This window comes from Harpia harpyja, chromosome 3 (genome assembly GCF_026419915.1).
Source record: "Harpia harpyja isolate bHarHar1 chromosome 3, bHarHar1 primary haplotype, whole genome shotgun sequence".
In the NCBI taxonomy this organism is placed as follows: Eukaryota; Metazoa; Chordata; class Aves; order Accipitriformes; family Accipitridae; genus Harpia; species Harpia harpyja.
Genome location: NC_068942.1, coordinates 525,802 through 550,783, shown reverse-complemented (window position 1 = coordinate 550,783; position 24,982 = coordinate 525,802). Strand labels below are relative to the sequence as shown.

Below are 24,982 nucleotides of genomic sequence, written 5' to 3'. Positions count from 1 at the left end.
TTAGATTGTTTAAATAACAGTATTTAATCTGTACAGTTTGAGAGAAGATATCATAAAATGCAACATTCCTACCTCATCTTCAGCATCATTCACCTGGAGCTGAGCCCTCCTCTCCAGAGGGCAGGTAACCACCACTCCCCGGCAGTTCTTTATGGTACAAAAGTCACAGTGCAATTGCTTTAGTCCTGGACAGGTGATTTCCCTCACTCGAAGAGAGGGGAGACTGATGAAGCTCAAATGTTGATGGAAATTGTTACCATTTAGGAATGCAAAAAAACCCAGCTATTGCACACAGTCATTTCCAGCTGAAACTACAGCAGTTAATTATTTAGCTGCCTTTACACTCCACACATCTGAAAATGCCTTAGTCAATACTGATTTAGTCAAGAGTGAAAACAGAGCTGGTACCAAGATTTCAGAATGATACAGTTGTTGGAGGGCAGAAGCTGACAAGCAACTCCACAAGTCAAGAAGCGTGCTTTAGAATACCAGAGAGTTTTCCTATACAGGGAGGGGATATGAGCTAGACAGATGTCATCTTTCAGAGACAAGCATGAGAGGAACATCAGCTTCAATAGAAAGCTATGAAGTACAATAGACAATTTGTTCATATAATTGTCAGGATAAGTATTTGACATAGTTTATGTAGTAGAATACATACTCAAACATCTTCTAAAAATAAGCACAAATTTCATTTCATATATACACAACTGATTTTAATCATGTACTGAAAATAAATTACAGGAAATAACTTTAAAATGCAACAGAAGACGAGTTTCACAACAAACATTCCCACTGATTTTCCCAAGGGGGTGAGAGATTGCAGTGCTCAAGGCAGGTAAATATCACAAATATATCAAAAAACTTCAAATTATTGATGCATTCACACATTTACATGAGCCACAAACATTCCTTTACAGGGACTGCACTTAGCTACCACAGAACCAGGTTTTGCCATAAACTACAAAACTTTGATACAAAATTGTATTTATATATTTATATTTCATATACATGCCCTATCTGTGATTTCTTAAAAAATAAAAACTAAACACACTGTACAGACAATCCTAACTCATTGCTTGGTAGCTGTAGGCAACATTTTTGGATGGAATTTCTCCCCCAGTAGAATTAATGGCAATATTATATACATGAAGGCTAAACTGCAGAAAAAGACAGCTCAGTTTTGATATGCACCTCCCTCGGGACCAGGTCTGCAAGTTCAAGGCAAGACACCATATGCTCCGACCCACTGCCTCCCCTACAAGTCAGTTCTGCCGTCAGCAGCGTGCAGAACCAATACATGCATTTGTGTAACACTGGTATAAAAGGCAATAAAGCAAGATACATATTATAATGTAGTGGCTCTAATGGCTTCACTGACTCGATACACTCCAGACACAGAAACACTCCTTACAGGTGGCATGGGGATGGTGTGGAGCTGGGTACATTTGGTGAGAGCACACCTTATGTGGGTCTGATCGTTGTACTTCCCTGAAATTACCTCCTGCAGAGGACAGATTCCCACTGTAAGCCAGAGACTGCATCAACTCAAACACTGGGGGTAAGATCCCAACCCCCCCACCCCCAAACGCACACATACACAGTTCACCAGGACTATACGTAAAACAGACACCCGCCCTCCCACCCCCAGCCGTCTCCATGGCACCAGTTTGTCTTAGAAGCAGAGCACTGACAAACTTACTCTTCCCAGGTGATGGCAGCAATCTGTGAAGCCAGTCACACTAAACTACTTCTACAGTTGATTGTAAACTTTGGTTTATTTTTATTTTTTTTTTTTATTATTATTATTGAGTTCTCATGGTACAGCAAGCATGTCTAGGATGAGAGGGCAGAGTTGAAGAGGAGATGAACTGTCAGTCTGTCTTTAGTCTGGCATGGTGAGACACCTGCTCGGTCAGGCCTGCTTTGATAGAGTTTTTTACAGACTGCCTCATATGATCCTCCATCAAATTATCACTCATGGGCTTCAACACCTGTGGAATGAGAAATGTGCAAAAGAAACAAAAAAAAATGAGGTAACCAAGGAAAATAAAATATAAAAGCATACAAAGAGATGAGACTTGAAATAATGAAAAAACTTAGAATGCTGAAGTCTGACACAAACTGGCATGAACTGAAAGAGAAATGAGTTTTGCTGCTACAGTAATGAGGTTAAATCAGTCACATGCTATGGACACAAGTGAGATCCCTCCTATACAGCAGTATTTCACTGAATTCAAACCACTTTACAGTTCCTAGAAGATGGATGTGCAATTCCATACCCTATATGCAGCATCAGTCTGGTATGGTTACAGCATTTATGCAGACCGGCCCAGACGGTCCAGCTTATTGTCCTATATGTGTAAGTGTGAACACTTCAGATACAGAAAGAAAGTTAAAAATACTGGCTAGTTTTTCTTCTTGTTATTGTTGGATGAGAGTCGCTGTCGCGGCACTGATGTAAGAGCACGGCGAATCGTTCGGCGTCTAAGGACTTCAAAGAGTTTGGAAAACACCTAAAATACGAATTGAGCTGTTAGGAAAAGCGGCTCTTAGAAGGCGGCAGAAAAAGTCAATCAAGTTCAGAAAAAGAAACTGATTGCCAGCAACTTCTCACCTTCCTGGGATTCCTCTGAAGCAAGGAGGGAAAAGAAAGGCAGAGATTCAGAAAAAAATCAATCGTCACAAGAACATGGTATATAATCAGTGTGACTCAGACAGGACCTGGACATGCTTTGCATATTATTGGTGATGTGCAACTGTAATGCCACCACCAGCAAGCAGTTTTGGAGACCCCCTTCTTCTAGCCCACAAAAGGGAAGCTCCTGCTAGCATAAGCCAAGTTCTCCCCCTTCCAGGGTAAGTCAGCAGTCACATCAAGCCTTATGTGCTCTAAGTATCCTACAGCAGCAGCTGCACTCAGTGAGAACCACGCATAGAACTGACACCTTCCACTTTTCTTGCAGTGCTCCTCAGCCCCAAGCTCCAAAGCAAGAAGCTATGGTGGTACAGCGAGAGCCTCAATTTTAATCACTAGTTAGGGGTGTAACTCAAAATTTAGTACCTTGATGCTCAATTCCCTCCTACTATTAGAAATCCACTTTTTCCACTCCAGTGGAACTCATAACCTTACCTGGCTGCTCAGACAGGTCTAGTGTACCACTGCCTACGATGAGCCTTGAACAGAGTCATTTTTCAGATGTAGAAGAGAGCCTCTGCATAGAAGGCTCCAGTTATTTGCTTGTACCTTGTAGGACCCATTTTAATGTCATCCCAGGTAAGTTCAGTGAGCCCTTTATTTCTACTAACAACAGCAGCAAAGTGTTTCCCTTCTGTTGACACTGGACATAGCTACTCACAATGGTCCAAACACTACTTGTAAGAGTTGGTCAGGAATTCTCTACATTGGTTTTACTGGCACAGCTGTGTCAACTGGATTCAGGCAGCAAAATCTCTGTACAGAAGGTTTTCTCCTCCAGCTTTGGTACTCTTACACTCATGCTGTCTTTTCTTTCAGGAATTAGTCTGTCTGTCGAGCGTTTCTTGCAACAGCAGTTGCACCAACTGAAGTTGTCACAGACAACACAAGTCTTCCTGAAGGAAGAAACTTGCTGCACATCCTCTTGTAGCAGTTGCTGCAAGTCATCAGCCAGTTCTCTCTGAGGTCTAATTAGCCCTCCAGTGTCACACCATCAGGTGAGGTGAGAGAGGGCAGCAGTGTTTCACCTTCCCCATTTCTTGCACCACCTGAGATATTTTATCCACCACATCCATAGGGCAAGTTTATCACTTTAAACATACCTTTAAAAGCAGAATTCCTTGCTCTGAAAAAGCAACAGGATTTTTAAAGAGTCCCTCCACTCTTTACTCTCCAAGCTGCTTTAAGTAACACTTTTTTGCTAATATCCTAAGCTTGTTTAACATTCTTTGTGTGTGGCATCTCTCACTGAAGAGAGCAGTCACACTTCTGAGCTGATTTTTCCCTTTGGCAGCACAAGCATTCTCCATCAGGTCTAGAACCAGCTTTTCACTTGCAGCACTGAACAGAAACCGTTTGATATGTCTGCTCAAGAAAGAAAGATTTTTGCATTAAAAACAGATACCAACCTGTTCCCATATAGCTTCAGCAATCTGATCAATGGCTGTTCCAACTTCTCTGAATTCCCCAGAGTACTTAACGTATGCCCAAGTACAAAACGATATAAGAGCCATCCCCAGCACGAGATTACACAGGGTAGCTATGGAGTTCATACCAAGGAACCCAGTCAGTCCTGAGGTTATATACATGGCAAACATGACTGCAAATAGAGTGGCAGGGGTACGAGCAGCATAAAAGATGTTTTTGCCATCGTTGTGCTTCACAAAGTTTGCATAGATCTCGTCGATTTCCACTTCAAGCTGTTCCTGGTAGCGCCGACAGAACTCCTCCCCTCCCATCTTCTTCACTGAGCGGAACTGCCTGACGGCTGACTCTCTGAAATCCTGGTGCTTCCGCTCAAGGTCCGACGGGGCAATGTAAGGCTTATCTCCCCCACAAACCTGTTAGAGCAATCAGAGATGAGGTCATCACACCAAGTATCTTCTGCTGTACAGAAAGAAAACCTGCTCCTCACTGTCCTCCCTCTCAAGCCAGCATCAGACTATCTCCTGCAGCTTTCTTGGCTCTGTAAGCTCTAGAGTCCTGTCTCAAGTGAAGCAGCTAAAGGTACTTTGCATCATGGCACAGCAAAAGCCTTATCTGTCTGATCATGTACAGAGCTATAGCACATGACTGAACTCATACTTTCAACTGATTCCTTTGGGCAAGCCCAGAAGGACAAGACATCAGCCACATGCACATTCCTGTTATGAAAAGGTGAAATAAAGGAACTCCAGGAAGCAGAGAAAGCTTCGCTTGAGGAAGGTTAAGGACAACTCTGAAGGCCACAAGCCCTCCCCTCAGAGCTTTTACTCTTGGTCACCCATCTCAGTGAGAAGGTTAGTGCAGAATTTGGAGAAACAGGGTAGATTTTGCCCACTCAGCAAGTTTATTCTTGTTTGTTGCTGCCACTAGCAGGCTCCATAGAACTTACCAGGTGATATGAATTACCAAGAACTAGCTGCTGACATCTGTAGCCTGTTCTTCCCTAGACTGTCCTCTAGGCTTGATTCTGATCAACTTGTGAGAGTACGTTTCTGCTGAAGGAACGAGACCATGGGCTCAAATGGATACCCATGATGTGGACACCACCATCTTCCTCTTCCTGAATCAGCACGGGTATGAAAATGGTTAAGACTCCAAGGACCTCTACTCTGTAAGACTGATTTCTGACCTCTTGAGGACTATGATTAGAGATAACCTAGGCCATCAGAGACATACATATGGCAGATCAGCTCCAACTCCTCCAGACCCTCAGAGTAAGACTATGTCTAAAAACTGAAGATTCTTTCCATGTGATGTCAAACAACAGCCTTCCCTCTCCTGCCTCAAGGTAGTCTTATCACAGTGCTTGTCATCTCATGCCTTGAGTGCAGCAACAACTTTAACTTTCTCCTGCTGCTATCCCTTCAGCAGGACACATAGAAGATCACTTTCTCAGAGTACAGCATCCCGTTTCTGCCTCACAAGATGCATGGCTTCACTGGCTAGCTTCTTCAAGGCAAACCTCACCGTCAAGATCCTGGCACCCCCACTCTGCCCCTTGCTCAAGTTAACAAGCACCTTTCTGCTTCAACCATCTTGAAGTCCTCCACATCTGGCAAAACTCCGTGGAAAATGGCTACTACTCTCATCCTCCAAGACGGTCTTTTCACATTGCCCAGAGAGTGTTAAACACCAGGAGCTGCTGATGCATCAAGACTATGACACAAATAACTGCCACTGTTTTCTTATAGTCTGTGTGACTGCACCTGTTGTTCCTTACATTTAAGGTCATTAGGGGGACAGTATTTTGGTTATGCACACTCAGCAAAGGAGGGCTTCGGTTCATGAGGAGAACTCAGAAGCTACAGTAAGAGCTATCTTTACATAATCCAGTCTTAAATCCAAAGAATTCCCACTTCTGTTACTAAAAATAGAAATTTCAGAGCTGTGTCACATTAAGAACATCATCTGAGACATCTGGATAAAAAACAATTCAAGACATTTGTGTTTATCTATACAATGATATAAAAATATACAGTACAAGGGAACATTACTATGGAAACAAAGTCTGTTTAAGAACATCTGTTCCTGTTTATTCCTTGCCCCAAGTAAGACACCTTACAACTACAGTATCTCAACAGCCACTGAAGATTCAAGGTAGGAAGGCAGACTTGGCATTTATTATAAACAACCCATTTACTATTTCAAGAGATTTTCCAAAATGGAAACAAATGAAGGAATCCCTCTATACCAGAAGAGCATTCTCAAAACAGCCTGCTAACAACTGGAACTGGCTAGTCTGCCACTAGCATTAGGTCTTACTCTAATTTCAAAATGGAAAGCTACTTCAGCAATTAAGACCAGAATTAGCCTAGTTAATGTGGAGCTATGTTTGTAGCATGTTATCGCACCTACTGGTCTTTTCCAGTTGTAGAGTTTCACAGTATGCACAGTCCTGTTAAGCTTTATGACACACGTAATTGTTTTCAGAATTTCCTATGATAAAGCCTTCATACTTAAACATAGTGTTATGTAAGTCCATCCAGGCATTCAGCTTGGAGTGGTATAAGTCACTATCTTCAAGAGAAGAACAAGTAGGAAGTTACATATACAGCTTTTTCAGACAAGATAATTCTTGTATTTCAAGTGGTTTTTTTTTTTAAAAACTTTAGAATAATTTTAATCCTTGCATTTTACAGCTAATGAGTGACCCCAATTCAGAAGCATGAGACTATAATACTAGAACTCTACCCTTGCAAGACCCTGGCCCACAAATGTCTCCTCACCTGTTTGCCCGTTTCATGTCACAGGATTTTAAGTTGTCTGTCAAGAGCAGCAGGGGGAACTAACAGGTGGTATCTCACAAACATGACCATTCCCATACCTCCCCAGCAATTTCTGTCTCAAAGAATCCTGGCTTTGCTGCATCAGACATCTAACCTCAGAACAGAGTGCAGAAAACACATGAGTACTGGCCCTAAGCTACTTTTCTTCATTAAAATGCTCACAACCAACACCGAGTACAACATTAAAACTGAAGGCCTGTATTTGCATGTAGGCAGTTAGAGAAAGTTGTGTCATCATACCTGCTCCATGCCTTTACTGTACAAGTCTTTTGCTCCTGCCACAGCAGCCAGATTGTTCGCCTCAGCTGTTGCCTAGAAAACATTGAGCACCATGTATCATCACTGCATTCATTACCAGCTACTTACATACGTGTAGTCACGCTGCCCAACATACCCCCACAACCTCCAAAGCTTCAGATGGCCAGGAAAGTGCCCCACAAAAACAAGTGAAGGTTAGCGATATACTTTAAAACAGATCACTGACTAGGAGAACATTTTCTTCAGCTCTCTAGTACAGCTGTAGACAAACTCTCACGTGCTTGTACAGGATTTTCATCATGAGCAATCTCGTCTGAATGCTCTGTTGTTAATAAGCAAATAAGGATGACCAAACTATTAAATATTAATCCTGACACATCACTACTTGTGAGGAAAGAAGCAGGCTGGTATTATTTCTGCATTATGTATGTGCAGTTTTGGTGTCAGAATTTGTAAGAATTTAAGACTACTTTCAACCTGTGTCATGTCAGGGACAGTTATTCTAGCTAATGCTGCAAGATGTTATCTTGTGTATCTCCCAGCCACATTTATGGCATGCTAAGTAGAGGAAATGATAGCAGCCTTTGTTTCACTGTGATGAGTTTTCTGAACTCCCCCAGAAGTCTAAAGATTTGGTTCCTTGAAGGATGAGAAAACACCCAGAACAGTCATGTCTTAATGAAGCGACACAGGAAGCTTAAAAAACCCCAAGTCTTACAAACACAAAATGGTTAAAACTGACCCCAAAGCCCACACTTCGGTGAAAGCTCTTCATCCCAAACAATTCAATGGTTCAACACACAGCTTTATACAATTAGTTTGTGTTCAGATTGCTTTAAAGCTGATTACATCCTCTTTGGATCAACCCAGAAAAGAAACCTCAATGCAGTTATCCAATCTAACAAACCCACATAGAGTAGCCCAACACTGCAAGACAGTGGCGATAGCTGCATTGCTATAAGCCTTCTCCATTTTATCTGCTGCATCTGATGCTAAAAGCCCTCTGAATACAGTCTGAAAGGTACTGACAAAATAGCAAGTTAAAGGAAACACATGCTTAGAAATTGAAGCAGCTAAAAAAACCCAACCAACCAGATATACCCCTGCTCCATTCAGTAGATGGAACTGGGGGGAGACACAAATATGTACCCAGACTACACAGTTCAGATGGCTTTCAAAGTACACAGCTCCTTCAAGAACTACATCTCTGTGTGGGAGCTTCAGACCCGCAGCAGTCATGATCTTCGACTGCAAAGAACTTACAAGTACGCATCATCTATCGGATTATTTGAAAGAAAAATAAAATACCTGCAGCATAGACTTTGGATGAGGTAGCTCCTCTCCTTGATAGATTTTAATATAAGCCTAAATGGGAGAAAGAAAGAAAAAAGGTTTCTTTTTCCTAAACATTTACAATTGAGGAGAAGGAGAAAAGAGGCACAATATAAAGACAGAGCTCATAGATTATTTCTTTGTAATAATGCTATTCAATTAAGCAAATTTCTTCATACAAGCCTGGCATTCTCAGTTATCCCTAGTGCTTTAATCCTTTTACTTTCCTGCGCATTTGAGGCTGGGGCCTAGCAGGGTAGCAGAGCACCTTGAGGACACATGGCCACTATTTCCAGAAGTGACAGGCTTGACAGCAGGTTTCTGCTCCCTTAAATACATAAGGATGCCTTGGCTAGGCAGGGAATCTTCACCCAAAACAAAAGAGTGAAGATGACTCTCTCACAGCCTTTCTGGCAAGAGGTACGTCCAAACACACCTCAGTGCTGGGAGAACCAGTACTTACATTTCCCCATATGCCTTGCTCCCTTGAAGTGTGGGAGGATAAAAAAAAAGAGCAGATCAAAGCACTAATGTAGACAGAGCTGAGCTGCTAAAACATTTCTGGAAGCCAAGCACGCCACATCCCACCAATCCTCAGGTGTCCTTTCTTTCACCAGGGTTTCAGAAGGCTGGAAGAGAACACGTCCTTCATGTCGTCTTCTCTGGCCCACATGATGGCCCGTGGCACAGCTCTTTTGGACAGATTAACGGAGGGGGCATAGCAGGCAGCAGTGGCCATTTCAGTGCTTTGGACAAGCTGTGCAAGTTAGACCAACAAGGCCACTCTCAGCCCCTTGGAGGCTGGGCAGTGATTCTTCTTCATGCTATTACTGCTCTCCCTCCCAGCTTGCCTACAAGCCTCTGCCCTGAGGATTTTTCTCTATAAAGGAGGAGAGAACAAGGTTACCAGGGTCCCTATATAGCTAATGCTCTAGGTTGTAGGACAACCTACAAAAATGTATAGAGTTATACAGGACTCTGTTCCCTTGACACCCTCCTTGCTTCTGTAGCTATTTCCTCCAAGTAAAAGCCCTCCAGTTTCCAACTCGGACTTCACAATCTCAGCTTTAGATGCACAGTCCCAAGGGAGCAGTCCTCTTTAGTTACATAACCACGGTGTTTCCGCAGCACCCTGCAGGACTGCTCCCAGACTGGATGTGGGATGTGAATCAGGCAGCTTTTCAATCGAGGAGGTTTTACATTCAGTTTTTAGGGTGCAGTCCTTTCTAAACTGCTGTTGAATGCACACTCCCTACACTGTAGAGGATCAGGTCTTATTAGAGAAGACAGTGGAACAAAAAGCAGCATGCAACCATGTAAATACAGAGACTGAACATACGAGCTCCAGAGTGCTGATTTTATGCATCTCATATCATGTCTTTCCTTTATGAAATGTTACTTCATTTTACAAGTGTTAAAGAGTTCTGGTCTCAGATTCTTCCCTTGCAGAGCTTCTTTCTTAACATCAGCCCAACTCTGTTCTACCTTCAACATGCATACTCAGAAGTAGTAATGCAAAATTAATGTCTTTAGGAATGAGTGCCACTTTCTCCTACGAAGCCAAGTCAGTCATTCCAATTAAAAAAAAAAAAAAAAATTACCCACACCAGATCAATTCCTGGTGTTGTAGGGATTATGCTATCACATTTCTGCTGGTGTCACCATGATACTAACACAGCTCAAGAGTCTAACAGCTGCAAGTATCATACACAAATATTTCAGAACATACAGTGGTGCTGCACATGCAAGTGTTTAGAAAGCATCTTCCTTGCATGTTAAAAATCCAGAGGGGCATATCTGAAATTTTCACTGCATACCTAGCAGTCTAAGAGCTGGTTTTCTATCGGTACAATCTACATGAGACCCTTTTTTAAAAAAAAGGCAACATATCCAGACAAACTAGGATTTCAAAGTAGGAAAAAAAAAATCTCTAATACAGCTTGAAGTATTTCAGCACATTTACAAAGAAAAAAAGAAAAAAAAAAAAAACCACACAGCACAATTCTGCCAATAGTAGCTTGCCAAGAGCTATACTGTTAGGAAGTTGTGTGCCAGTTCTGGAAAGTCAGAGTAATGAAATGAAAATAAAAGTGAGCTGATCAGTGAGCGGCAGCCTAGATATCTTATCTTCTCTGGGAACGACATGTCCTAAAATTAGAATACTTTCTTTTAAGCCATTAACAGAAATAATTAGTATGAGTTTGCTTACCTTGAAGTATTCTACAAGATCTCTACAGGTCACCTTGGATCCACTAATCTCTTTTTCTACCAAGTTTTCAGGGGCAAGCAGTAATGGTACCAAATTCCGCAGTTCTTTCTTAAAATCCTCATCTATATCTAGTAAAATTCAATCAATTTCAGAAAAAAAAAAAGTGGTTGGATCTCTTTTCAATCTTACATGTTCTAAAGGAACACTGATAACCCCTGACCCTTCAAAATCCATAGCGTCACTTTTAACTGCATTTTTAAGATATTTAAAGGCTTAAATACATAGTATAGCTTTAGTAAATTCTATCTACTCTTTAATCTTAACTTCAGACAGAGAGAACAAGGTTCCATAGTCCTTGTAATATTTAAAGTGTGTTTCCCCAAATACACCAACATCTTACACAATAATCCCACAAGTCTGTGCCCTCAGCACAGAAGTGGCTGGCACCCCACTATTGCGAACCCACTTTTTTAGCCTTTGCCATTCTGATGCATTCCCTTTGTTGGGGGACAAGCAGCAATCGGAGGAATCCTGACTGCCTCTCATTCTGCAGTAGCAGAAGCCTATAGCTTTTATTTTAAAGTCATTCTAGTTCTGACCTTTGGTTTAGCAAGTTCTTAGAGAAAAGCCTTTCAATTTTAAGAAAGTAAAGTCTTTAATTTTTTGAATTCTCCTCTCTGGAATCCTTATTTATCTTTAGAATCCTTATTTAATGACCTTTAAGTATGTCTCAAGTTATCAGATTACAATCAACAGCTAGACACAAAGATATCCATTCCCTCTGCCTGCTTAACTCCTCTACCTTTAAACTACTGAAAAGAACACAAAATGCACATTTCTAGATTCTGTAGATACATTTTTTCCAGTGAAGCATTTCAAGAGCCAACCATTTCAGTGTTTAACTCCCATTATAAAAGAAAATAAACTCAGCGATCTGAATCAAGAAATACACAATGGAAAGCTTCCTACCATTCAACCTCCCATCAAAATTTGGATTTGTTGCAACTTTAAGACCAGGGTGGGGCAACAGGAAACAGCCAAGATTACTGAAACAGGAGTGAATATGCTTCCTTACATTCTGTAGCTCTTCATGTTGGTTTTGCTTTACCTGAAGAAAAAAAAAAAAGGCAGTAAGAACTGCTAACAGTTTTGCAGTACTGCAATTAAGATTAAATATCAGCTTAAAAGCAGTAAGAGCACATTCCTGCACCTAAAAATGTCAAGTTCTAAACCTCAGAACTCCACACGAGTGGGAACATCACAAACGTATTTTATTAGCACAAAGAGTTAGTTCATCATGCATCATTATCTTGGTGGTAAGTTGTCATTTAAGTTAGAAGACCACACTAGGACCACTGGAGATAACTTACCTGCAATCTTTTCTCTAGGAACTTTTTTCCTCCTTCCAAGCCATATGCATGTTCATAAGGATAACTCCAATCTCTAATTAAGAACATGAGTGTCTGTAACAGGAAGAACAACAGCAGCAAATGGCTTGTATCATTCCTAAAGTAAAAAACTGTCACGCATGATTATTTTAAGTAAAAAAATCTCTAAGCTTGTGTCCTGGTTTCAGCTGGGATAGAGTTAACTGTCTTCCTAGTAGCTGGTACAGTGCTATGTTTTGAGTTCAGAGCGAAGAATGTTGATAACACTGATGTTTTCAGTTGTTGCTCAGTAGTGTTTAGACTAATGTCAAGGATTTTTCAGCTTCTCATGCCCAGCCAGTGAGAAAGCTGGAGGGGCACAAGAAGTTGGCACAGGACACAGCCAGGGCACCTGACCCAAACTGGCCAACGATGTATTCCATACCATGTGACGTCCCATCCAGTATAGGAACGGGGAAGTGGGGGGCAGGGATTCGCCGCTCAGGGACTGGCTGGGTGTCGGTCGGCAGGTGGTGAGCAATTGCACTGCGCATCATTTGTACATTCCAATCCTTTCATTATTGCTGTTGTCATTTTATTAGTGTTATCATTATCATTATTAGTTTCTTCTTTTCTGTTCTATTAAACCGTTCTTATCTCAACCCACGGGTTTTGCTTCTTTTCCCGATTTTCTCCCCCATCCCACTGGGTGGGGGGGAGTGAGTGAGCGGCTGCGTGGTGTTTAGTTGCTGGCTGGGGTTAAACCACGACAGCTTGGCTGCTCTAAATGAAGTAGCCTTGTAGTTTTGTGGTGCGTTTGAAGCGTTTGCTTGTTTAAAAACAAACCAACCCACATACCAAACCCACAAAGGCAACTCACTCATCTGAAAGGAAGTACCCAAGTGTCTCGAAAAGATAGTTTCCCTGTTCCATGGGTTTTCCTTTTGCTATCCCACAGGGATTATTACACTGTCCTCTCTCCTATTAGCTGAAGATAGAAAACAAACCTTGACATTACTCTTGTATCAGACAAGGTGCTTTACAAAGAATGAATCTTGCCTGGGCAAGTGACAAGAACACTGAGGACTCGCACTTGCAAGCTGAATATTCTAGAGACACAAGAGTCTTAAAACTCACCACTAACAGCAGTTGACTAGTACCCTTATAGGTTAAAGGGGATACTTCAGGATGGAAGAGATCTCCGTCTTTGCCTCCACTAAAGAGAAGAAGCCTCAAACCCTTCTCTGGCCTAGCAAACAGTCTGGAGATGCTAGCAGTTTTGAGGTTTTTAATGCTGAAGCCAATAAAGCTTCAAGTAAATGAAACGCAACATGGCCCTCCTCAATGCTATTTCTTAGAGGCCACATGACCTTTACTCAGAACCATGTACCACCAGCAAAGACCAACCATATCTCAAAAAGTAATGAGTAAGAAGGCAGGACAAAACTTTTCTCCTTAACGTCTGCAAGTCACTTGACACTTTCACTCCTTTTATGCCTTACAACTCAGGCACAAAGCTGTACTTGCCCAAAACATGATCCTCTTCAGCATTTTCCCATTGTGTTTTTGCCAAGAAATGTGGTGACAGGGAAGGAGAATCAGCCTTGTAAAGAACAGGCTAGCTTCAGCCCACTAATTTCTCTTCATAAATTATCCTGAGCTCACTTTCTACACATTCAATTGCTTAAGATCCATTTAACATATATAGTTACCTGAAACGGCTTTTGGTAAATTTCTTCCATAGCTAGTCTTCCATATTCTGTAAACAACTAATAGAAAGAAGAGTGTAAGGGTGCCACACATAAAACACATTTTTCTACTGTAAAATATTCTGTCACTAGAAAATAAAGTTTCTATCTTAAATCTTATTATGTGTTGAGAATGGCCAATACACCTAAAGAACAAGTACACCAATCCTCAGTAAAATTCAGGAAGAAGGCATGATTTCGCAGTGCCATTCCATAACTGTCAACACACCGCAGCTCTAAGTGGGTGGCCTGTGGGCTATTCTCAGAGGAAAGCTGGCTGTGTCTCTCAGCAAGCCAGTTTCCAACACTTGTTTCCTAGGCTAAGGAGGTAAGCCTGTCTAACATTTGCCCCTTACTTCCCACAAAAGATTTATTCCTGGAAGTCTCAAGGAACTTGGCTAGAGCCAATGTATCAGACATTTAAATACAAGCCAAGTTCAGCAGCTTCCCAGATATCTACTTCAGCCCGTGACCTCAACTGATAATTGTTCTTTCCTGCCAGTATAAAGGCAAGTGTCACCTGTCTTCCTCTCATTGTTTTCACCATCTTTAATACCAGCAGCAGCATTCTTCACTGGACTGAGTGGGCCAGACAACCCATGAGAACATGAATTATGGACTGTGCTAGCTGTTTCAGCAGAGGTCAATACTGTCAGGTGTTGATCCATGCTAGCCCCCTTACAGATCTTGGAGGTTGAGAGGAAGGAAGCACACCAGTATCCTCTAGTACCAGGCAACTGTTCTTCTGCATTAAAACTAACTCCTGGAACATCTCAGATAAATTGGCTAAAAGGACAGTTCCCCCTGTGTTGATCACAAGAGCATCTGAGAACTTACAAGATTAATTTAACACAAATTAACTTCCAGGCCCTTGTCATTCTGAGGAAAAGCAGCTCTGAAGTGACCAACCACACATGTGAGACTGGCTCCTTTGATCCTAACTGCCTACCCCATTCACTTCCCTGCTACATGGAAAAGGCAGCCAGAGACTAACAGTATTTCAGAACAACAGAAATTCCTGTTATAACAGAAATTCAGAATTTCCTTCCCTCAGCTCACAATTCCTTGCCCCAACTTTAAATGCATGGGTGTCCCCCTACCCACTGCTTATATTTATCACCCTTCTTTTCCCTTCCTGCCCTCAAATCTCACCCTCCAGTATAACAGAAAGGGATCGCTCTATTCAGATTGCACTGAGGCTGTCAAAGGACCAAAGTCATGAGGAAGGCCTGGCTTGCAAATAATTAGCTAAGGCTTGTTTGCAGTGCCTGGTTGGGTTTTTTTGGGGGGTGGGGGGTGTTGGCCCAGCGATACAACTCTGTTAACTGAGAACAGCATCACAAGGCTATGTTTAGTTAGTGCTCTTCTACTTCCAGTATTGGCAGCCAGTCTCTTGCAGCACTGACCAAGACAGAATTCCTTTCAATCAGAAGACACGTAAAACAGTTTTAAGCTGTGACAAGGTCATGGCCTGAGCACAGGCAGGCATTTGTTGATACACAAGCTAGCCTTTAAAGCTACAGGTTTTAACTTAAGGAGATAAGGTTCTTGCACCATTCACATGAAGCCAGAATTCAGTGGCCTTTGACCACAATGTTCCATTAGAGGATGAAAACCCCCACAGTAAAGACAGGACAACTCTTTCCTGCTTTGGTTTCTAAGCAGAAATAAAACTCTGTAGAAGTTTCTCAGTTGAAAAACTAGAGAATGCTTCTGGGTAGAAGATAACTCTTTCTGCCCTGACCCAATCTCCCACATTTCTTTAGATACTGGTTATGAAAAACCATCCATCTTCCTATTTTAGCGAAAAAGGAGAAACATTGAAATTTTCTCATTAAGTACTTCCATAAATCATTTTCCTTTCTCATCCTTTCAGGAATTTCACAACTTACCATACAGAGAACAGACTTTAGAAAGATAAGGCTTAGCCAGATTAGAAGCCTGTACTATTTTACCTCTGCACTGGCACAGTAGAAGCATCACAGCATCATGGAGTTGATGCAAATAATGTTGTTATAGGCAGTACTAATTTTAGCATCAGGTCAGCTTCAGTGTTTTATAGGAAGTAGCAGGCAGCTCCCAAATCACAGTTACATTAGTAGTAACTTCAAGAACAATGTGAAGACTATTGCTTCAGAGGCAGCTTAATATAAATTCAGCATATTCTTACCTGCAAATGTTGAAGGTCATCTTCCTGAATATTCTGGGACAAGTTGTATACCTGGAAAAGACAGTAAAAGAATTACAGTGTAACATCAAACCATTATCTTACATTCATGTAGTCTCTTTTAATTATCCTGAGCATTTTTAACCCCTCAGGAGAAGTCTAACTACCCAAAAGTCAGCAACTAGAAAGGTGTCATAGAATGCATCTCAAAAGTCACTTCCTTATACAAAGTGCTAGGGACAAAACCACTGCTGACTACCCTAATCCTTCTTAGAACAGCTTCTTTCCAAGGAAGCAAGCCATAAAGGAACCAGAGAAGACTGCCGAAATGCTTCAAATCACCACATCAGTGTGAGACAGGAGTATTAAGAAGGGCACGTCTGTTTGCCATCCTCAAGTCCAAGTGCTCTAGGATTCAGTGATCCAACAGCTGCATATCCAACACAGAAATGACTGGGTACTTAGTTCACCAGGTTTTTTTGCTTTCTAATCTTCCCAGAGATATCCGATTTTATCCAGGAAGCTCGTGACTGTTTCAATAGCACAAATACTGAACAGCAGTAAACTCAAAGATGCATCAATAACCCACAACTTATCCTAACCACAGGAACAAAACAAACACACACACACAAACAAACAAAAAAAAAACCACTAAAAACAACCCCACAGGGCAGAAGTAGTGTTCTACATAATCCTGTTACTTTCATGTTGTAGCATGTCTGAAGAAGGTCAATTGTCATCCCTCAAAAACCTGCTCACTTCTGGCACATTTAAGGCACAAGCTTAAAAGTAGTTTTGGGTGTAGCACAAGAGAATCATCAGAAGTTTAACAGTAGCAGCAATTGTAAGTTTAGCTGATCACAGTGTAATTCCACACTAAACTATCTAAAGTCTTAAAAAAAGATTCTGTGACATCTGTACAGAAGCGGTTGCTACTTTGACATCTTTTTTTGGGATTCCCCAGTTCAGTCAGCAATTTAACTCAGCTTGGCCTTGGATAACCTTGATTCCACAGAGAAACTTACATAGTATATACTACACTGAAAATAAGATGGTAAGTATGAGTTGGTTTGTTTTTTTTTTTTAAGTATGAAAGCTTAAATGATAGTTGGAGGAAGATATACAGGTGTACTTTCAAAGTGTGGCTACACAGACATTCTTTGCATGTTCAGGATAGAGGGTTCCTATAGCTGCTATTATTTGCCAGCACAGGTATTCTCACCTGGACAGAACTCGTCATGGTGCTCAGAGCAAAAACCGTTGCACAGTCTTTGATAGTGGATTGGCTATCAAAGGCACCTTGGGTATCCATGAGTAGTACAGCAACCTAGAGAGTTTTAAAGAGCAGTAATAGTTAACCAAATTATTAACACTTTCAAACTCCTGGCCATTGAGATAAACTCTATTTCAAGTAGAGCAAGTCTCTGCCCCTATACCTACTTATTAATGAGTCAGCTGCCTGTGCACATGCCTATACACACCTACAGCTGAGTAAGCAACAACTAGAGGGCCATGTCATCAGCCTTAAGTCCTTGGCCTTGCTATACTAGTTACCCTCTCTCACAGAAATAGCCTCCCTCAGCCCAGTGAGGGTACAGTGCAGAGTAACAGACAGCTCTTATTCACTGGAAGAACTTCAGTCTCAGCTGACAACCCAGCATAGTTCATTAGAGCTGAGTGAGACGGTTACTTCTAAAAACATATCTATTTTAAAATAATCATTTTCAGAAGAAAACAAGATAATTGATACTGACTGTCTGCTGGAATGACAAGGAATGAAATTATCTTAATGATAAAAGTTAATCTGTCCCAATTCCCGTCTTTGAGATGTACTACAATTCCCTTCTCTTTCAGTTAGAAATGACTGATAAGCACGAACAAGCGAGTGATTTGTCCCCAGAGAACAAACAGATCCTCACAACTTAACTTTTTTAGCCAGAGAACTGTTTGGTTACGTATGAAATTTGATGAAGCTTCCTGAACACCCCTAAGCCACTATCTGTTTAAGATCAGTGTCCCATATTAATTGGCATCAGATGTTTCCTTTGCAAATGCAAAGAGTATGAAAGTTAAATAACCAAGAGCTTACGGTTCAGGAGAACATGAATAGCTCAAGATACACCACTAGTACTGCGGAGCAAATATTTATTAACAACATTAACACTTTGTTTCAGCATGAAGATAAACACCTACAACCAAACTTTGTAGTTAAACTGACTTAGAGTTTAAAAAGATGCACCAGCTTTGATTAGAATAGGGTTAGTGCCTCTTATCCCACCGTTGGACTTAGTCCTTTTTTATGGACTACCTGTTAAACTATATGAAAGAACCAGCTTCCAGACAGTGAAGCTGTTTCCAGTACTTATAGCCATGCATTACATTTCACTAGAACACAGCTACAAGCTAGAACACATTCTCACCTCTCAAAAAACAGTGTTTGTTACAGAGCAGTTCTTATCACAGCATTTGTCTATATATGGTATTTATAGCCATTACAGTTTTACAACATCCACAGAATAACCCACCCATCAGCCTGGACAGAACAGACTTTGCCAAAACAAAGTACTCTCAGAATTGGACTATTGTTGGAGATGGAATCTTATAATCCAGCAGGAAAATTCATACTTGCACTGATGTAAGGTTTCCAAATATGTTACACAGCTACTGAATGCAAAGGAAAGCAACTGATGTTTGAACTGCCTCCATGAAACCCATGGCATTAAAGGTATACAAACAGAGGCAAAAATCCTTACATACACCTATTTAATTCAAGCACTTACCTTTGTTCCATTGGGTTTATCAATTACAAACACCTCACTCCAAATCTGAATGCCAGTAGTTTCCCGTTCACATCCACCTCTCCATGTAAACCCAGTCAATGGCTCAGTGTTTCCACCTATCCAGCAAGGAGAAGTCTACAAAACAAGAGGAGAAACTTATTTAAAACCAAGGAGGAGATTTTTTTTAACATGCTATGTCTTAGCAGACTTCCACATTGTTCTCTCATTTTCCTCAGAGCCGACTGACAGCGCTACACAAACTATTAAAACACAGTGCTATTCTGCTGTGTTTCAAGGATCATCCACAAAGAAATGTTGTTCGAGTCTACTGTATTTCAGCAGTTGCACAACTCTTCAGCCACTGAAGAGTATATATGCACAGCTTTCAAGTCTCAAGTGCTCAGAGCTAATGAGCACAGCTCAGTTTGTCCATTGATTCCCCTTTGCACTCATGCTCTTCTCTCACAGTTGAGAGAACTCAACTCACTGTTGCAAATAGCATGTATTTTAACTACAGGAACAGCTAAACCTCTGCAAGGAACAAAAAAAACCCTTACTTTGACTTAATCCTCTCCCTTCCTCCACACAAACAGGTCAACTGCTGAAACTAGCTAAGCATCTAAGCTCCTGCACTAACAGAGGCCAGCACAAGACTCCCAATGCCAGCTTGCAGAAGCCAAAGGGAATAGGCAAGGACCAGAAGATCTACAATCTATACTTGTCACAGTTACAAAGTACTTTTTCCTAAGTGATTAGAATTCAAGAGAAAAGGCCACCTTGAAAGTTTGATACGTGTCAATCAACCCATCCATATTAAAATTTTATTGGCACATGCTCACTTTGGGAAAGGTTATCAGAGGGTCAAGTACAGTTCGCAGCTAACATTTCTGGCTGATGGTACTGTAACAAGGTTGTCCTCAAGGACAGGCAACATACAGAGCAGTGGCTCATGCAGAAGAATCCAGCCATTATATGAGCATATTTAACCCAGAAATGTACTTTATGTACTGGGCAAGTAAGGAGCATGAACAGGCACCCTGAGGAAGTTTCACTGTGGTATGTTTATATACACTGAAATCCTACAAGAGAGAAGTGGTAGCCAAACAATAGCTTAACTGCTAAGGGGGCTTAGAGAAAAACCATAATTTCACAGGCTAGAACACAGCATGCTGGCAGAACAGAAAGGGATATTTAATGAATTTGCCTCTGACTGGCCAGAGAAGATTACCAGCTAGGAAAGTGTGCTCTTTGAGAAGGTCAAAGGGGAGACTTCTCAATGCACTAGGCTATGGTCTCTACCTCTGCACTGGCAGTTTTCAGAAAAGAGCTCTTCACATCTCAGAAAACAGCATGAGCACCCAGGGGCTGTACAAAATAGAAATACTTACTACAAATAAGTGAAACTGCTTATTTCTAAAAGGGGATGGGGAAAAAAGCTGCACACATTCCTCATACCTAGCAGCATGCAGAGCAAACCATACTAAGAGGGAAAGGCAGTCAAGCAGTTCTGCACCAGCATTCTCCCAAATGCTAAGTGCACACCATTCAGCTCTATTTGGATCAGACATGGCAAAACTAAATGAGACAAGCAGATAAAAGTTCAGGAAATGAACACAGGTATCCAAGTGCAGAGAACACCACCTCTTTACAGGTAGGTTGTTTGGGGTTTTTTTTCTTTTGTTTGTTTCTTTTTTTGGCTTTTGGTGAGTTTTGTTTTGTTTGGGGTTTTTTTTTTATCATGCACATACACCTCTACCAGAGAGACTAAGCAAAACCTGAACAGCTTTCCCCTGGAATTTTTTTATCCCAGAAGATACTTATGCATCCACTGCCCACTCTAGAAGTCAAAGCTCCAGGCCTACTTTGGGCTTCTGTACACTCCAGAATACAGTTTTGCAATGCTGAATCGTATTTCACAGGTATATATCAATGGACTGTAGCTTTTCACTTTTTCAGAAGAATCTGTTACATTATTCAACAATATGTTCCATTTGTCATTTATACAAGAATACTTTTTCCCAGTTTGGTCCAGAAATTAGCCTTATTTGTAGCAACTCAGACCAAAACTACACAACTCTGTTGACAAGTTCCTCAATGAGCACTAGATATGACCACATTAGATTTCATATGTGATTCATGTCACCAGAGACTTTGGTGTCTTAACAGGTACAACTTCAGCTGAAGCTGCTTCACCTTGTGGGTGATGCACTTAAGCCTGTCTCTGGCTGACCTTTGCATCAGTCCGAAGCACTCCTAGCTTGTTACCTCTGTCTCTCCTTAGTTAAAACTCAGTATTTTAACAGTCTCCATCCATCAAGTTGGCTTGAAAGATATTCAAGAGATGGGAGGAGAAAAAAAAGACTTTGTTCCTACATGAAGTCAAGCTAGAAGTTGCACTACAATTTTGTATCAGTCACCTAAAAGATAACCTCTCTAAATATATTCCACACTAAGGAAAGGACCAATGTAGCTTTATTTGCATAGTGCCATTAGTACGCAGTGCACCTTGCAGATTAATACAAGCTAAGAAGGTCATACCCCTGTAAAAAAAAAGCTTTTCAATCCGAATTTACTGGTGCTACTGCACCCAACTCTTAATAAGGCTTAAAGCACAACAAAGATCACAGGATCCTTGCAGCAGCTTGCTGAATACACAACTGCTGCTGTTTTGTGGCAGATTATTCTGTTCCATTTCAAATGAGCAACCATAACACTAAGTATCAGTGCTTGAAATGAGATGCCCACCTCCCTGAAGTTAGTGACCAACCTCAGCCATGTCAAAATCCTACCTGTGACTTCAACTGGCACGAGTGAGATTTTTAGAATGGTAACTTTTCACGTGACCTCCAGCTCTTGGTTTAAGACAAGAAAATGGGTTTCTGAAGTATCTTGGCAAGTTTTTCACCATGCATGTTAATATCCACAGGGGAGGATATCCCAAAATTGCCTGATTACGCGCACGAACTGAATGCTGATGCTTTAGTATTTTGTGTAGGATCCAATATTTAGTTCATGGAAAATACAGACTTGTAATTACACCTGACTGAAGATGGAGCAATCAGACTAAAGAGTACTATAAAACTATAGCAAGGCCTTCCCTCCTGTACTGAAATTTGTATAAGCACAGAGGATACCATTTAACTTGATACAATTCAGCAGTGCTCAAAAGAGGAGACACTGCACTTATCTTCTCTCATCCCCAACTCCCATCAATCAGTTTGCAGCCACTCTGACACTCATCAACTCTTTCTCTAAGCCAGTTTACATCACTGAGCTGGCAGGAAAACAGTTCAAAGTACAGTCTTCTGATGCATCACTGAGTTGGATCAACTCAACTAAGGGTCAAATAAGCATTACAACTTCAGAATGCAAATGCCTGTACAGAAGCGGCACATGGAGAGCAAGACCTCTCTGCTTTTGGTAAGAGATAGCTGTTACAGTAGGTGGCCAAGTTTGCCTTCACCTTCAGTTTAAGTGAAACAAATGGTATTTTGAAGGACACATACAGAAAACTGAAAAAAGCAATTGCACAATAAAAGAAACAGAGAGGCATGATATTACACAAGGCTGAAACAGTGTTTCAATCCATTTTGCTTCATGAACTTTTGTTTTACTTCACAATCTGAAAGTTAAGAGCATTTGCTTAAAGCCCACCCCTTCTATTTTCAAAAAGAACTAGCACTACCTCTACCCAGCCACCATCTAGCTCAGACTGCCATACTTCTTGGGAGTTCAGGTTTTTTGTTTGTTTGGGGGGTTTTTTGTTTGTTTTTAAAATAAACAGGACACTAGAGAGGGTTTATATACACACACAGAAGGCCACCCACTAAACAGTTGTATCAATGAAACATTTATTTCTCCCTAATTTAAGAGAGTCTTAAGAAGTTGGGAGCACCATCTTGCTACTCTGTATTCCTCCTACCATATCCTCAGTGTCTTTCTTACAGAGCTGGCAAATCAGCGAGAGGAATTCAATAGCAGGCACTACTGGGAGTGAGAGAAAGGAAGTCTTCATCTGCCAACTACCAGCAGCTTCTTTGCAATATTCCCGTATTTCCTGTAACTGCAGGGTTCATCTTGATTTCTCCTCAAGCCAGCTAGCACAAAGGTAAAATAGATGCAGTCATGGTTAGTTTCTGCTACTGTGAATTCCAACTCTGAAGAACAGTAACAAAAAAAGGCATCAGTTCTGCGTTTTTAAGAGCTTCAAAAAGCACCAAAATACTGAATTGTCAATATTCACTATGCAGATTAAAAGAAACAAACCACAACCTGTGACAGGCAGATGTTTATGTTCACAGGAGGCCCTACCCTGCCTTCTCCGTATCAGCCGAGAGTTCAAAGTATAAAAAGGATTTTAAAAGTTCCTGGATTATGTTCAGAGACACATTCCAAGCAGTAAACAGGAGACTTTCTCCCTTTTGCCATACCTCAGATTTAAGCAGATTTAGTCCTCCAATAACTATCCGATAAGACTCTTCTTTCTGCAACAATGGGTAAGCTATTGCTACAATATGATTTCAGATCAAGTCAAAGCAAGATCCCTCCAAACCACCACCTGGATGAGCCCTTCCCCAAAGCTCAGCTAGAAGGCCACCATGCTCCCTCATTCCAGTTCTTCTCATGCCCACTTAAATCAGAACACCAATAAGTTCCCTTGATAACTGCAGGAAAATTTATATTGAAAAACTGTCACTTGAATACACTTCTTCACAGAGTAGAAACAAGAGTAGCTGGCTTCCCCACCCCCCAGTAAGAAAAATTTGACCTGCTACATTTGTGCTCAAGTCAACAAATACAATGGTAAATGACTAAAATACCAAACTACTTTTCTCCTGCAGGGAAAATCCAAATTACTCACCCTGTTATACATGTATCTAAGCATGAAGTCCAGCAGAAATGATTTTCCTTTGCGGAAAGCTCCTGCTACAGACACAACTACTATGTTAAGATCTTTGATGTGTTCCTGAAGCAAGATTTTCTCCAATGCTTCTTCATCTAATTCAAAGTTATGGTCATCTTCATGAGCAAGAACAATCTGTATGGGGCGCGGCTTATCCAAATCCACCTCGTCATCTGAGTCTGGCAGGGCATCTGAGTCAGGTAGGGCATCCTCCTCCTCTTCTTCCTCATAATGCTTACCTGCAAATTGACAGGTTACAACATATTAGTAAGTCAGAGCTTAGGGCACTAGACATTTCTTTGAAGTGAAGCCTTGAGCTGGGCTTTCATTCCCAGCAGCAAGAGTGATGTTCTTCAGAACGCACATGTGCAGACAGCGAGATCAACAGCAGTTCCCTGTCCCTTTTCATCAGCTTTGCATATAGTCTACATTTCAGATCTTCAGCACTCTCCATGTTTTAAGAAATCACAAAAGAAAACTGGTTTTCAGCATCAAAACCCCTTTTAAAGGCTTCTTAAGTACAACTTCCCTTAAAAATCAAGGGCCTTTTATCTGGAAAAAAATTAATTAGTTTAAAATAAGCTCCAAAGAGGACCAAAAAAGGCCATTTTTAGATCACCACCTTATATTTGGGGGGTGGAGGAAAAAAAAAAAAAAATCAGTTTTGCTTGCCAATATGTACAAGCAAGACCACTGATCTAGTATGTAACCCCAGGATTACATACATCAGCAGATGACCAAGTTCCTCTCTAATTCCAACACATTACACCTGTCTCAATTCTCAGTAAAGCACAAACTTCAGACTGCCTATTCACTGCTTGCAAGAGGATAAATTCCTGAGCACATGCAAGGCCTAACACTTTTGGGATAAGAGAAACAAAACACATTGAAGTAGTTTCTGGCTTCATACACTTCCTATTACATTATTAAGCAAGATTTAATAACAGTAAGTAGCAACTCTTTCAAAAAGAGTTAAGAGAATGTTTTATACACAATTTAAGAATCAATACCCTTTCAGGAATCAACCAGTAGCTGAAAGAACTATAACTCAGATGAGACTGAAGTTACTAGCGAATGTTAAATTGAAGTAACACAGCCCTTCAGACATACAGCACAATAGTACAAATATCCGATTTTCCTGACTTCAGGAATTCAGGAGTTACTGGGTTAGAGGTCTAGAAGAAAACCAAATGAACTGACCTGTCCAAGATGAAGTCTCCTCTCTTGTTCATGTACTCCAACATTGAAG

At 41.1% G+C, this 24,982-nt stretch overlaps 1 protein-coding gene across 8 annotated transcripts in view; it reads right to left on the bottom strand.

The window, feature by feature from the left end:
* ATL2 (atlastin GTPase 2) overlaps positions 1-24,982 on the bottom strand; it is a 44,598-nt gene continuing 19,616 nt past the window's right edge. For 4 of the 8 annotated variants that reach the window (XM_052781104.1, XM_052781105.1, XM_052781100.1 and 1 more), the window contains 13 exons: positions 23,692-23,972; positions 18,831-18,965; positions 17,273-17,377; positions 16,054-16,104; positions 13,848-13,904; positions 12,139-12,231; positions 11,738-11,876; positions 10,769-10,896; positions 8,536-8,592; positions 7,210-7,281; positions 4,108-4,539; positions 2,618-2,632; positions 1-1,994 (listed from right to left, as the gene is read on the bottom strand). In XM_052781104.1, the coding sequence (XP_052637064.1) occupies positions 1,875-1,994; positions 2,618-2,632; positions 4,108-4,539; positions 7,210-7,281; positions 8,536-8,592; positions 10,769-10,896; positions 11,738-11,876; positions 12,139-12,231; positions 13,848-13,904; positions 16,054-16,104; positions 17,273-17,377; positions 18,831-18,965; positions 23,692-23,972 (1,685 nt within the window). In that variant the 3' untranslated portion in view covers positions 1-1,874. Of the gene's footprint in view, positions 1,995-2,282; positions 2,517-2,617; positions 2,633-4,107; positions 4,540-7,209; positions 7,282-8,535; positions 8,593-10,768; positions 10,897-11,737; positions 11,877-12,138; positions 12,232-13,847; positions 13,905-16,053; positions 16,105-17,272; positions 17,378-18,830; positions 18,966-22,752; positions 22,928-23,691; positions 23,973-24,982 lie in introns of those variants that run through there. The other 4 variants (XR_008234240.1, XM_052781106.1, XM_052781101.1 and 1 more) reach the window with 4 other exon arrangements.